The sequence below is a fragment of the Rhinopithecus roxellana genome, chromosome 5, assembly GCF_007565055.1.
Source record: "Rhinopithecus roxellana isolate Shanxi Qingling chromosome 5, ASM756505v1, whole genome shotgun sequence".
Lineage (NCBI taxonomy): Eukaryota > Metazoa > Chordata > Mammalia > Primates > Cercopithecidae > Rhinopithecus > Rhinopithecus roxellana.
In genome coordinates this window covers 53,839,425-53,851,975 of record NC_044553.1, presented here as the reverse complement: position 1 = coordinate 53,851,975, position 12,551 = coordinate 53,839,425, and the positions used below count along the sequence as shown (strand labels likewise).

Sequence of the window (12,551 nt, the reverse complement as noted above, 5' to 3'; positions counted from 1 at the left end):
CCCAAGTCTCCTGGGATAAGCTTTTCAAAATTCTTACAGACAGGTCATCATGAAGTTGTCCCTTGGAGCTCCCAAATGTGACACTCATAACATTTCTAAAGAGGACTACTCCGCTTGTAAAAAGATCTCTTTCCACTGTTATCGCTGAGTGATTTAGTGCGGCCATTTCTTCTGGCTCTAGCCACAGGAAGGTCAGAGCTTTGCTGTCTGTTCTTTTCTGCCCTCAGGTGCCATGAATCTCAGAAGCCCACAGACTGACTGCCTATTGTCACTGTTCCAGATCTATTCACCATCACTGATTCAAAATCATTACCAAAGATTAACTGACACCATTCCCCAACTCTCTCCTGCTTTTGACAATGGTGAAAAAGCTACAGCTGTTTGGTCAAGTGGGCGTAACCTCTAGTGTTACTGTTCTGATGGTCTAACTGCACTAACCAGTCTCTAAATAACTGCAACTCTTGTTGGTCACCCATGTTCTTACTTGCAGCTTTCCATATTAGAGACACAGACCAAGCCTTTCAAGGATGCTAAATGCAAAGATAATACCAGCTTTGCACCACAGAACTATACAGATGTCTCAAAATGGACAGTAGACCTCACCTTTCGGTAGGCTAAGAAATAGTCTCATGTCTCATCTTAATAATCTCTTTTTCCTGTGGCAAAGAAGTCACACTTAAATGTCTCCAAACTCCTCCTACTCCCTCTGCCAAATGCTCCCTTAAGTGTGTTCCTCCCTAAATTCTAACCATGATCTCCTAGCACTATGAAAAGAACATAGCCACTTTTTGCAATGATAAGAACTCCCTGTTCCAATCCAAGAGGCCCTACCAGAACACTAGCCTACCACCATTTCTCAACAATGTGAGGAGTTAGAAGGGAGGGGAGAAATGTTCATGCTTAATTGATAAAAAGCTTAAGAAAGAGGGTCTTGAATAAACATTTGACTATTGATAAATGATCTAATTCAATCAAGTCTCTGGAACTTAATTCTAGCACCTCAACTAGAACTGAATCTCTGGTCTCTCTCTAGCTAGTCATTCACCCAAAACAAAGAAACAGTTCCATAATCATCCCATAATTATTATGTCATTAATACGATGGACTTAAGACAATCTAGGAAAAGGCTCTGTATTTTTCATATGTACGAAACGGACAGTTTAAAAGTTTTTATTAACACTTTAACCTAACAGATTAATCTTTATTAACAATTAATGAAAAGTGCTTTTATTTTTAAGAAAATTTGAAATTAACATCAACAAAATGTCGATGAATAAATTTCAAGCAAAAAAATTCCTAGTCAAAAGTCAGTTTAAACCATTTACAAAAAAAAAACAGCAAGCTCATTTAATGATACATGGATTTCATATTTGAACAAATTATTTTATTTGACATAGAAATATGTTTCTGTTTGTGACATATCAAGTTAGAATTTGATTACATTCAGATTATTTTTATTTCATTGTTTATGAAAAAGAAAAGAGATACAGCTCTTTATTTAAAATGCTGAATACTCTTTTAATTTTATCTTAACCATCTATTATCTTGTGAAAATTCTGTATACTGAAACAAGCTTCAGCTGTCAATATATAATACTTCTTACATATACCACAGTTCTTCCAATGCCTGGTTGAAAATAAATAATAAAACATAACACAATAGGATCCTTACTTGGACTGATGAAAAATATGTGCTATGAACTGAAGAGTATGATTATAGCAATGCTACATACCTGTAGATTTTTTTTTTAGTAAAAAATAGATTTTTTTAACTTTTAGTTTCAGGGGTACATGTACAGTTTTGTTATATAGGTAAACTTGTGTCATGGGAGGCTGTACAGATTATTTTGTCACCCAGGTACTAAGCCTAGTACCCCAAAATTGATTTTTTCAAAGCAGGAAATAATATATTGCCTGACTGTAGATTTTAAATATTCTCACCACACACACAAGAAAAGGAAAGTCTGTGAGATGATGGACATGTTAATTAGCTTGATTTAATCACTGCACAATGCATACATATATCAAAACATTACATCATATATCATAGTATATATAATTTTTATTAGTAAATTATACCTTAATAATGCTGGGGAGGGAGAAAGAATCTTGTAGGATCACCTGCAGTGTTAAAAAGGGAACTCAATGTGAGACAGGTAATTCAGACAGTCAGAACTATGAAAATATCAAATACTAATTTACAAAAGTATAAAAACACCACTTACTCATTACGATCCCAATGACACCAAGAATATGTACCATACGTACAATTTGATTAGGAAGCTTCTGAATATCTTTTCAGATGGTGCTAACCATTAGATCTCAATGTTCAGCTGCCCACAGTAGCTAAAATACTTGCCATAATACAAGTGGTAACCCTTTAATCTAATGTTCCACTTTTCTGGCCTTTTCAATTTACCACTCGATTCTTTATTTCTAGTTTTTAACTGCCCCTTCAGTCCTCTCCTCCCCAATCTCTCTGACTGTACAAGACATTATGTGAAATAATGTCAACACTTTCGCAAAAGGCTATATAACATGCCACTCCTATCCAGAATTGATATGGAATCAAACAAACTGAAAAATACAAATGTTCATCATTGCGGTGGATATTTACACAACTGCAAATAAGCAATCTCTTTAATATTTTCACCCTATACTGAGCAATTGCTCAGGTTGAGAGAATCACCTAACTGTAAGAACATTGAGCGTAGGAAAAAAATCAAACTAATTGTCAACAACACCAGGTATCATGCACATTCATACTTTACATTCATATTTTCATTACTCAATTAATACTTTTCAACCATTTTATAATATATGTGGGGAAACGTGGCTGCTGACAAATAAGGAGAGAAGAATTCAGAAATTCCTGAAATTGTGCCTAAAAACAAGCAACAAATTCACTAGTTCCTCATCAATCAGTGGTTTAGTTAGAATAGATGCCAATGAACTAGTGAAGGGTGTATATTTTTTTCCTTTTCACCAAAATAAGTTGAACAAAATTCTTGTGTGATTGCATATTTTAAAATCTAAGTTTCATGTTTGCCAACATTGCTAAGCTACTATATCAATTGTCTGACTTCAGCCAAATAAAACCTTTTATAACTTTGGAAGAAACTTCTACACAGAAAACTGTAGACTTGGACAAGCGAAATTTGTCTGAAAATGCATTGTTTTTATACCAATTCTTAACTATTCAAATTATATGATATTCCATAACAGCCATAATGGCCATATAATTGAAGACTCTGTATATTTAATGATCTGTTTTTCTAGGTGAGACCAGAAAAGGTAAGAAACAGAACGATGTGAATTTCTCTGCTGCCAAATAACTTCAAGTGGTGCTATCACAATTGGTTTTTAATGGTACAAAAATATTTGGTTGACAGTATTAAAAGAATTCCTGTGGGAAATATCTCATATTCTTATAGATTAAAAAAAATTTTGAATAGCTGTACGCAAAATCACCATTTTCTTTGTATCTAAACTCTATCAATAGAAAAAGGGAAATGAGGCCGGGCTCAGTGACTCACGCCTGTAATCCTAGCACTTTGGGAGGCCGAATGCAGGAGTTCAAGATCATCCTGGCAACATGAGAAAACTCTGTCTCTACTAAAAATATAGAAAATCACCCAGGCGTGGTGGCACATACCTGTAGTCTCAGCTACTTGGGAGGCTGAGGTGGGAGAATCACCTGAGCTTGGGAAGTTGAGGTTGCAGTGAGCTCAGACTGTGCCACTGCACTCCAGCCTGAGTGACTAGAGTGAGACCCTGAGGAAGGAAGGAAGGAAGGAAGGAAGGAAGGAAGGAAGGAAGGAAGGAAGGAAGGAAGGAAGGAAGGAAGGAGGGAGGGAGGGAGGGAGGGAGGGAGGGAGGGAGGGAGGGAGGGAGGGAGGGAGGGAGGGAGGGAGGGAGGGAGGGAGGGAGGGAGGGAGATGGAGAGGGCTAGGGCGAGGGCGAGGGATTGTCTTGTTTTGTTCCAACATATTCCAACAATAAGGAAAGATTTAAGAAATTGAAATCACATTTCCAAAATCACTCTAAAGTAATCCTGGGGAAACTAAAAGATGAGTAGCATCTTTTATTATTTAAAAAAAACCCTATATTTTTACTTCTATTTCCACATTTGGGTTTAGATCTTTCACATTAAACAAGGTGATAGTGCAAGATCAGAGGTCAAAGATTAATTACTGTGATATATAAATCAAAGCAAACAAATATAAAAACAAAGCAAGGAAAGAAACTTCATGGTACCATCAACATCTATAAGACTGCATTCTACCAACTTCTAACACTCTGAGTCCAGCCTTGCAATCTTGATCATTATACTGGTTTTTTGGCATAGTTTCAGAGCTTATTCAATGATTCCAGTCTAATACACACACACACACACACACACACACACACACACACACACACACACACACACAAAGTTTCATGTAATTATCCATTACACTCTTTTTTAAAATATTTATAAATAATTACTGATTGTGGTTTTCTAAAGGTTTTATAATGGGGCATGGAGTTCCATGAGAGATAAGTGGTAGTTGGCGGGAATATCTAAAAAAGACTTGTGATTGGCTTAGCCAAACTGATAACTCAACTGTTTCCCAGTAAATTTGCCTTCTCATCTCAATATGACATTTCTGCATATGCATAACCAATTATGTTATATTAGCTATCATCAGATGGAACAATTTAGCAAACAACCTCTAGATGTTAGCATGACACAGAATTGCAGTTCCCCCAAGTCATTTCCAAGCACCTTCCTTCTCATGTATTAAGCAATGATCTGCAAATAAGCTTTCAGTTTTGGTCTTGAGAACCAGAATTTTGAACTGTGTTCCCAAATGTCGCACCATCATCTATTTTATTTCCTTTTTTAAAAATCAAGTGAAACACCATTGACATTGCACTTGTAATTGAAAAGGAGCTAAATCATCTTTCTGTCAAAAATAATAAAAAGCAATGAAAATATGCTTTGCTTTTATCAGCAAATGTGTCTTTCATTTAGTAATAATTGGATTAGTCCTTAAGGAATGCTGACAGGTTGAGATTTGAGAAACTGTTTCAAAACATAACTACTTAAGATTTGCCCTGATACAGAGGGCAGGAAAAAGATGTCACCTGGGCCTTACAGCCATATTCCTTGTTTAATATTATAATTTTAATTATACATTGAGATAAGAATAAGATAATAAATAAAAATTTCTTTTGTTAATAAGACAGTATGCTAGTCTATAGAGCTTTAAGCTTTAGTCAATAACAGCATTTATCATGTACATATTTACCAAGCAGTATGTATAATATGTTACACATATTGTCTTTAAACCTCAAAGTAATCTTAGATATGTCACAAATATACCTTCATCGACTTACAAATGTTCTGTATTCTCTAGTAAGGTCATTAACAATTATTCATAAATAAATTAGTGAAAACTTATATACAATCATCTCACAAAAAAAGGTAATAATCATTAGAAAATAAAGTTATAAATCTCCCTTAAAAGCTATGATAGGAGCCTGGTCAAAATGAACAGCACAGTCATGAAGTATGGTCTTGTGGGGCAAGTTTTTAAACCTTACTAATAATATTCCAGTAACCCCCACCACCACCATACACAGTGTACTTTTACTCTTTCAGATTGATCTCAATTCTGAATCCAAAGGCCCAAATGAATTCATGCGTTTATCAAATGAGCCAATCATCCAATTCTTCCCAGCCCAACGACTACAAGGCTTAATGGTTTTAACTTCACAGTCTTACAGGATATTCTTGTGAAAACTGTCAAATAGTATATACCTATTTAAAAAATGTTTCTAAGTATGTGAATTGATAGAAAAATATAAAGCAGAGTTTCTATTTGGGATTGTGAGATATGTGTTGAGGACTCATTTTTTGCAGTCTATAATACCAAATATAAAAAGATACTTCAGCATCTGGAGGTTATACAAGGATAACGAAGCTCTTTAAAATATAGTTAGACATAGATAATCTACTACATATATATTCCACATTTGCAATACATAAATACATATATAATATACAGTTCCAAAATATAATCCTGTGACATTCTTAAACCTGAAAAGAAATTTAAATTTTAAAAATACAGGCAGGGCACAGAGACTCATGCCTGTAATCCCAGCACTTTGGGAGGCTGAAGTGGGAGGATCGCTTGAGGCCAGGAAATCAAGAACAGCCTGGGCAACAGAGTGAGATATTGTCTCTATAAAAAAATGTTAAAGATTAGCCAGATGTGGTGGTACACACTTGTAGTCCCATATGCTTGAGACGCTGTGGCAGGAGGATCACATTAGCCAGGCATTTGAGGCTGCAGTGAGCTATGATTGTGCACTGTACTTGTAGTCTGTGCCTTATCTCAAAAAATAAAATAATAAAAATAAAATTAGAGTCCTATAATTATACTACTTAAGAATCACTTAATAGGCCAGGCCCAGTGGCTCACACCCAATGGGATTCCTTAAATCCCAGCACTTTGGGAGGCCAAGGTAGGAGGACCTCTCGAGCCCAGGAGTTCCAGACCAGCCTGGGCAATATGGCAAAATACCATTTCTACTAAAAATTTAAAAATTAGCCAGGCGTGGTCACCCACACCTGTAGACCCAGCTACTCAAGGGGCTGAGGTGAGACGATCACTTAAGCCCAGAAGGCGAGACTGCACTGATTTGTAATTGTGCTACTGCACTCCAGCCTGGGCAAGAGAGTGAGATCCTGTCTTAAAAAAAAAACAAAAGAATCACAGTAAAATGACAAAGTCTATAGTTCATCATTAAATCAGAAATCAGTAGACATATAATATAGTCAATTATACAATTAGAATAAAAATATATACACCTAAGCCCCAAAGACCATCATTAGCTTAAAAGGAGTTTGTTGGTCCAGGGAAGTTGGATTGGTCAAGCACCTAATTACTTCCGGCTTTCTCAATCTATGTGGAATGTGTGGAGTATCTAAAATTAGTAATAAAGAGAAAAATAATACCACAACTATTAAGAAAACAGTGTATAATATAATTAAAGTGAAATAATTACAAGCAAAGTAATGCTACTTTCAAACCAAGACACTAACCTTACTTCTTTAGTGAGCTATCTACTTAAAATCTCACTGTTAAATTTCTTTGGCCAAAAGATGATTCTGAAAAGTGAAACTATATGCCAGGAGTCTTACAAATGCTATTACTCTATTAAAGTACATTTAAGAGTAAAATATCAGTAGTCTTTCTAATAAGGTAACAGCCAAAATGAACAGTCATATTAATTGCATCAAGCATCCCTAAAGTAACACTGGTCATTTGAAAAAAAAAAGTATGTGTGTGTGTTTGTGTGTGTGGTAGGTAGATGATGTACTATGAAACCAAACTAGCTCTTCCTGTGGAATTTTTTTCCTTGCTTTAAAACAATTCCTCCTCAGTCTATATATTCAAGGTTTCTTTGACAGTAGAAAGTAACAGTGTTTCAAAGTGAAGTCAATTATTGTTATTATTTCTTACCCGCCTGAAAACAATAATCATGTAAACTAACAGAATACATATCTTTTTATACAACCAGGTTTCAATGTCAGACACTTGCAAACTAAATAAATAAACATAATGTAAATGAAACCCTGGATCAGTACTTTCCAAAAAGAAAGAATAACATATTACATATCCATATATTGTTACATACAAAAAGCAAGACTAGATTTTTCACCTAAACTAGAAGATGAAAGAAATAATTCTTTACTTATATAAGTCAGTATATACTTAGGGTATATTATCTTTAAGTAAGTATTTTTTGTTGAAATGCCATCACAATGTTTCAAGTACAATTTTGTCTGCTACATAGAGAACAACTATACTCTAAATTCTAAATAATAACAATAATAATTTAGAGATGAGTTTCTCAGGGAAACTTACGCAGCCTTGTACACTTTAGTTGCTCATCTCAAAGGAAATGTCCTATGATGTTACTGAAACTGTCAGCTAGTATTTCCAATGCTCATATGATCTATGTTAGTATTTAGGGAGCTCCTGAACAAAGTGAATGAAAAACTTCTTAACACATTTAAGACAACAGATGTGGAAGACTCAGAAAGATCAGGAGAACCTTCTGCTGTAAGTTCCATATGACTCCAGCCCACATAGTAAATTGTAAATGATTTCAAATCCTCTGCTCTCTCCTGAAACATCCACTCCCCAAACTCCTGTCATCCTTCCTCATAGCTGACATCCTCATAAAGGACTTCAAAAAAAAACTGAAATAAAAGTCAAAAGAACTCCCTCCCACTTCCTTAACTCCACACTGACACTCTGCCATTCCTACTGTCACAACACACAGAGATCCCTGTATCCTGTGATGGACCTTCAGCTCTCTTAATTTTGTTTCTGCTGGGATAGTAATATATTCTGAAAGAGATGACAGATGATAGAGAAATTGAAAAAGTCCTCTGTCCAGAGACACTATCCAGTATATATTTATTTACAGTATTCTGTATATAAATAACCCTCAAGTTCACATATATAAATCTAACCCCAACTTTTTTATAACCTAAAAAAAAAAAAAAAAATCACAGTTAGCTCTTTACCTTAACTATCCCAAACAGTCAAACTTTTCAAACTTCTTTGAGAGACAGAAGAAACTACCAGAACAAATACAAAAGGAAAGGATTCCCCTTATAAATCAGTCACCAATCAGGGCTGATGGTTTTCCCTTTCCAGTATTTCTCCCGGTCTTTCCCCCAAGAGTCTTGGCTCATGTTCCAACTAGCTCATGACTGAACTCCGGTGCTCTTTCTGCCATAACATTTTTGGCATTCTAAAACCTCCACACAGCAAATCTATGTTTCAGATGTCCTTGGTATGATGTCACTATGAAAAGATTACTGAAGCTTCTAGCAATTTGAGTTTAATTCAAGGCCTTTTCATAACTGTACTTCCCTTAAATACCCCAGCCACCACCTTCAGGCCTGCTGCATTCCATAAGCGCTTGCTGTCCCTCTCCCTCTGCTCTCATCTCACTCTCCATGTAACACGCCTTTTGGTAGCTTCCGAGACACCTGGAATTCACCCTCCATTTTAAAATCCCATTACCAAACCTCTTGAGCCATGGATCAGTCTCTCCATCCTGAACTCCATGAGGAAGTGGGGGGTGGGGGGGAGGGAGAATTCAAGCTAGTCAAAACAAAGTCTATCAATATTACTTTGACCCAATTTGAATATTCTCTGACACTACATCACTTGCTTTAGAATTTAGAAAAGTTAAAATTGTACAGAATTACCTTTGCTTTTTGGGAAATTTTATTTTACATTGTATATGTGGTTATGAAGCACTGCTGTTTAATTAACTGGTCTGCATCCAAATGGAGAGGGTTGTATACAAGGCTTTCACAGTGCCTAGGAGAGTGCTCCTGCTTACCCACAGTAGACATTCCACAATACTGATGTGGAAAAGCAGCATGATATGACTTGCATCAGCATTAGACAAAATGTGTCATTTTCTTGGAAGTTGCAAACAGTTGACATTACCCGTAATATAAAAGTAAAGTTCCATAAATAAATTCCTGGCACTCATTGTTACCTTAGTCTAGAACTTTCACAACTTTCTAGATCAGTTATTTTTTTCCACCTGGGGCTTTCAACATCCCTGTGCTCAGTGCGGCAACTCAAAACCCTCAAGGTTTAGCAAACTCTGTTACACATAGTTTAAAGAAAGCAATTCATGAGTATTCAAGTGATAATTAGAAAGCAAAAGGAGTGCTAGCCAGTCCTCTAGGGCTGAAAAATTCAGCACCTTTAGAGACCTCTGTCTCCACCCCCTGAAACGCTGGCTGTTTACACTAAGAAGACTGGCGCCATGGCCCCCTCTCCCTCACATCTGTATCACCCCCTTCCATGCAACATCCCTCTGGATAGCTCCAGAGGCAACCTGAAAATCCAAATTGCAACTGTAAACAGTGGTGGCTAGACTGAGTCTCCTCCGGGGGTGGCCTGGCCCCGGATAACGGCCCTTCTTCCAACCTGCCTTGAGTGGCTGCTGTCCAGAGCCCCAGAGCCTCAAACTTAAGGGCACAGCCAGCCTTGGGATGTTCCTGGACATCACCCCCACCACTTCAACATCCTACTATCAGCATCCCGGGAATGAAAAATAGGAAGGTTGCAACTTTCAGGTTTTGTCGTTGGAAGATGTGTTTCCATGTTCACACAGAGGTGGAACTAAAAGATGACAGGGCCTTGGGTAGCTGCAGTCCTGGTCAGTTTAGCTGACAGGTGAGAAATTCCTTGTCTCCAGGTCATTCCAGGGATACTGTGGTGCAGGAAGTAGGATTCCGGCACCAGGAATGCGCTGGTCCAGGGTCCGTAGGGGACAGAGGGGAAGAAAACTGGGAAGTCCCAAGGACAAGGAGGGGCGCGGCGAGGAAAGGGCAAGATACCTGGAAATGTCATGAGAAGGATGGAAGTGGGTGAGGAGTAGGCGGACTGGAGACAAATCGGTGAATAGAGGAAGATGGGGCGAGAGGAGGATGAGCAACAGCCAGCGCAGTGCCTCGGGTTGCGGGCGTCCAGTCGCGGAGGGGCCAGTCGCTTCTAGAGCGCCGACGAGGCTGGCTGCCGGCCGAGCCCTGGGAGCCGGAAAGTTGGCGCAGAGAGGGCCAGCTGGGCAGCGCCCCCTGCGCCGCGGGGAGGCGCCGGGCTGGCAGCGGCGCGGCGACTTACCTTCTGGTCGACGATGGAGCAAGCCATCTCGCGGACGTGCGCCAGGCTGTAGTCCCCAGACGAGTCCTGCAACAGCAGCACCGGCTCACGGCTCAGGCCGATCTGCAGATGGAACGAGATGCCCCCGACCGGGGCCGCGACGGGAGCCAAAAAAGGCGCGGGCCCGGGCCCGGACCCTGGGACCAGTGCGGCGGCAGCTGCCGCAGCGGCCGCCGCCACGGGCAGCAGCGGGCTGGGCGGCCGCAGGACCGGAGGGGCGCTCATCGCTCAGCGGGGCGCGGGGCCGGGCAGCCGAGGGCTGGGGCCGGCGGCGCGGCAGCCGAAAAGTTTTGCAGCGGCTGAGCCAGGAGCTTCTTTCTCCGAGAGCCGAGACGGAAAATAAAAACTTTCCGGAAAAGTCCCCGCGCGGGGGGAGGGCGAGGGGATGAGGATCAGGAGGGGAGGGGACTGAGGGGAGGAGATGGGGAGGAGGGAAAATGGCCGAGGCGGGAGGACTCTGCGGCCCGGAGCGCGGCCGCCGGCGCGGGGCCGCCGGCACGGGGGAGGCGCCGCCGGCACGGGGGAGGCGCCGCCGCCGCCGCCAAGAAGCTGCCGCCTGGCGCGCTCGGAAGGACGGGGCGGCGGGTCGGCGCGGCCAGAGCGCCGGGCGGGGGCGTGAGGGGCGGGGAAGGGGAGCTGGGGGCGGGCACTGCGGAGCCACCACCCGGCGGGCGCGGGAGTCGCAGGAGCAGTGGCCGCAGGGTGCCCGGTCGCCGCCCCCTCCGCCCGCAGTTCCCGAGGCCTGAGTCTCCGCGAGCCGGGATAGGACCGAGTGGCGGGGCTCGGAGCCGCCTCGGCAGGAGCGGCCCTTCCCTCCCTGCAGGGACTCCAGTCCTCGCGGGTCCCGCTGCCCCGACTGCGGACGGAGTGGATGGGGCGCACCTCCTCAGACCCGCTTCCTGGGGTAGCGAACTTCCCGGGCCCCACGGTCCCTGCCACCTCTTCCAAATGCTGGAGGACTACGCACTTCTACAAGTGAGGTGACTTTTGAGGAATTCAAGAATGCTGATCACAGCGGTTCCCCTTGGGTCTTACCTTCGGAGGGTCAAGGGAGGATGGGTCATCCGGAACCCACTTACATCCAGGCCCCTCTGGGAGCCCTGGGGTTTGTTGCCAAAGAGGGTAGGAAGCCAATCCACAGAAAGGGATTTAAACTTGTCCCTACCCTTTTTGTCGCTCTGACACGCCATTACAGCCAACCCTACCTACTCCACCCCAGCTCCTAAGGCACCGGATATACACAGTGATCTAAGGAGAGGGTCGCTTTGGAAAGAAAAGGCATTGACTGCCTAAGGGCAGGAGGAGGGTCTGACGCGGTTTCCTTTCCTTTACCTTATTCTTTGCGCCTGCAGTTTCTCCTTTGGAGCTTCAGAAACTGTTTTCCTTCTCCTCTATCTAAAGTCTGTTATATAGGAGCAGTGCCCCCAAGTCCACCTCAGCCCCGCCACCATCATCACAAGCACAGCCATCAGGATTGTGCACAACCTGCCCTAATTTGGATCGTTTATTTTTGTTGTTTTGGCAGGATAGGGATTGTTTTACATTCATTGGAGATGAATTCTAATTCTCTCCTCCCACCTGGGTGGGCTTCATGGGTGTGCGACTGTGCAGTTGTAGAGGCCACAGCTCATAAGACCCGTGTTTGGTTTAATGCTCTGGAACAATAGTCTGCTGTTGCTGTTTTGTTCTTCTTCATAATTTTTAATCAAGGAGCCTTACATTTGTATTTTGCAATGGGCCACGCAGATTATGGAGTCAGCCCTGCCTCTCTCTTCTCCACTTCCCTAGACTTTCCCCT

General features: G+C 41.4%; 1 protein-coding gene across 3 annotated transcripts in view; it reads right to left on the bottom strand.

The window, feature by feature from the left end:
- PRKD1 (protein kinase D1) overlaps positions 1 to 11,829 on the bottom strand; it is a 355,712-nt gene extending 343,883 nt beyond the window's left edge. Inside the window, exon 1 of one of the 3 annotated variants that reach the window (XM_030931729.1) lies at positions 11,789 to 11,829. Coding sequence is in view for 2 of the 3 variants with exons in the window: in XM_030931727.1 (XP_030787587.1) it covers positions 10,715 to 10,978 (264 nt within the window). In the remaining variant the exon portion in view is untranslated. Of the gene's footprint in view, positions 1 to 10,714; positions 11,335 to 11,788 lie in introns of those variants that run through there. The other 2 variants (XM_030931727.1, XM_030931728.1) reach the window with 2 other exon arrangements.
- Positions 11,830 to 12,551: the final 722 nt, after the last annotated feature.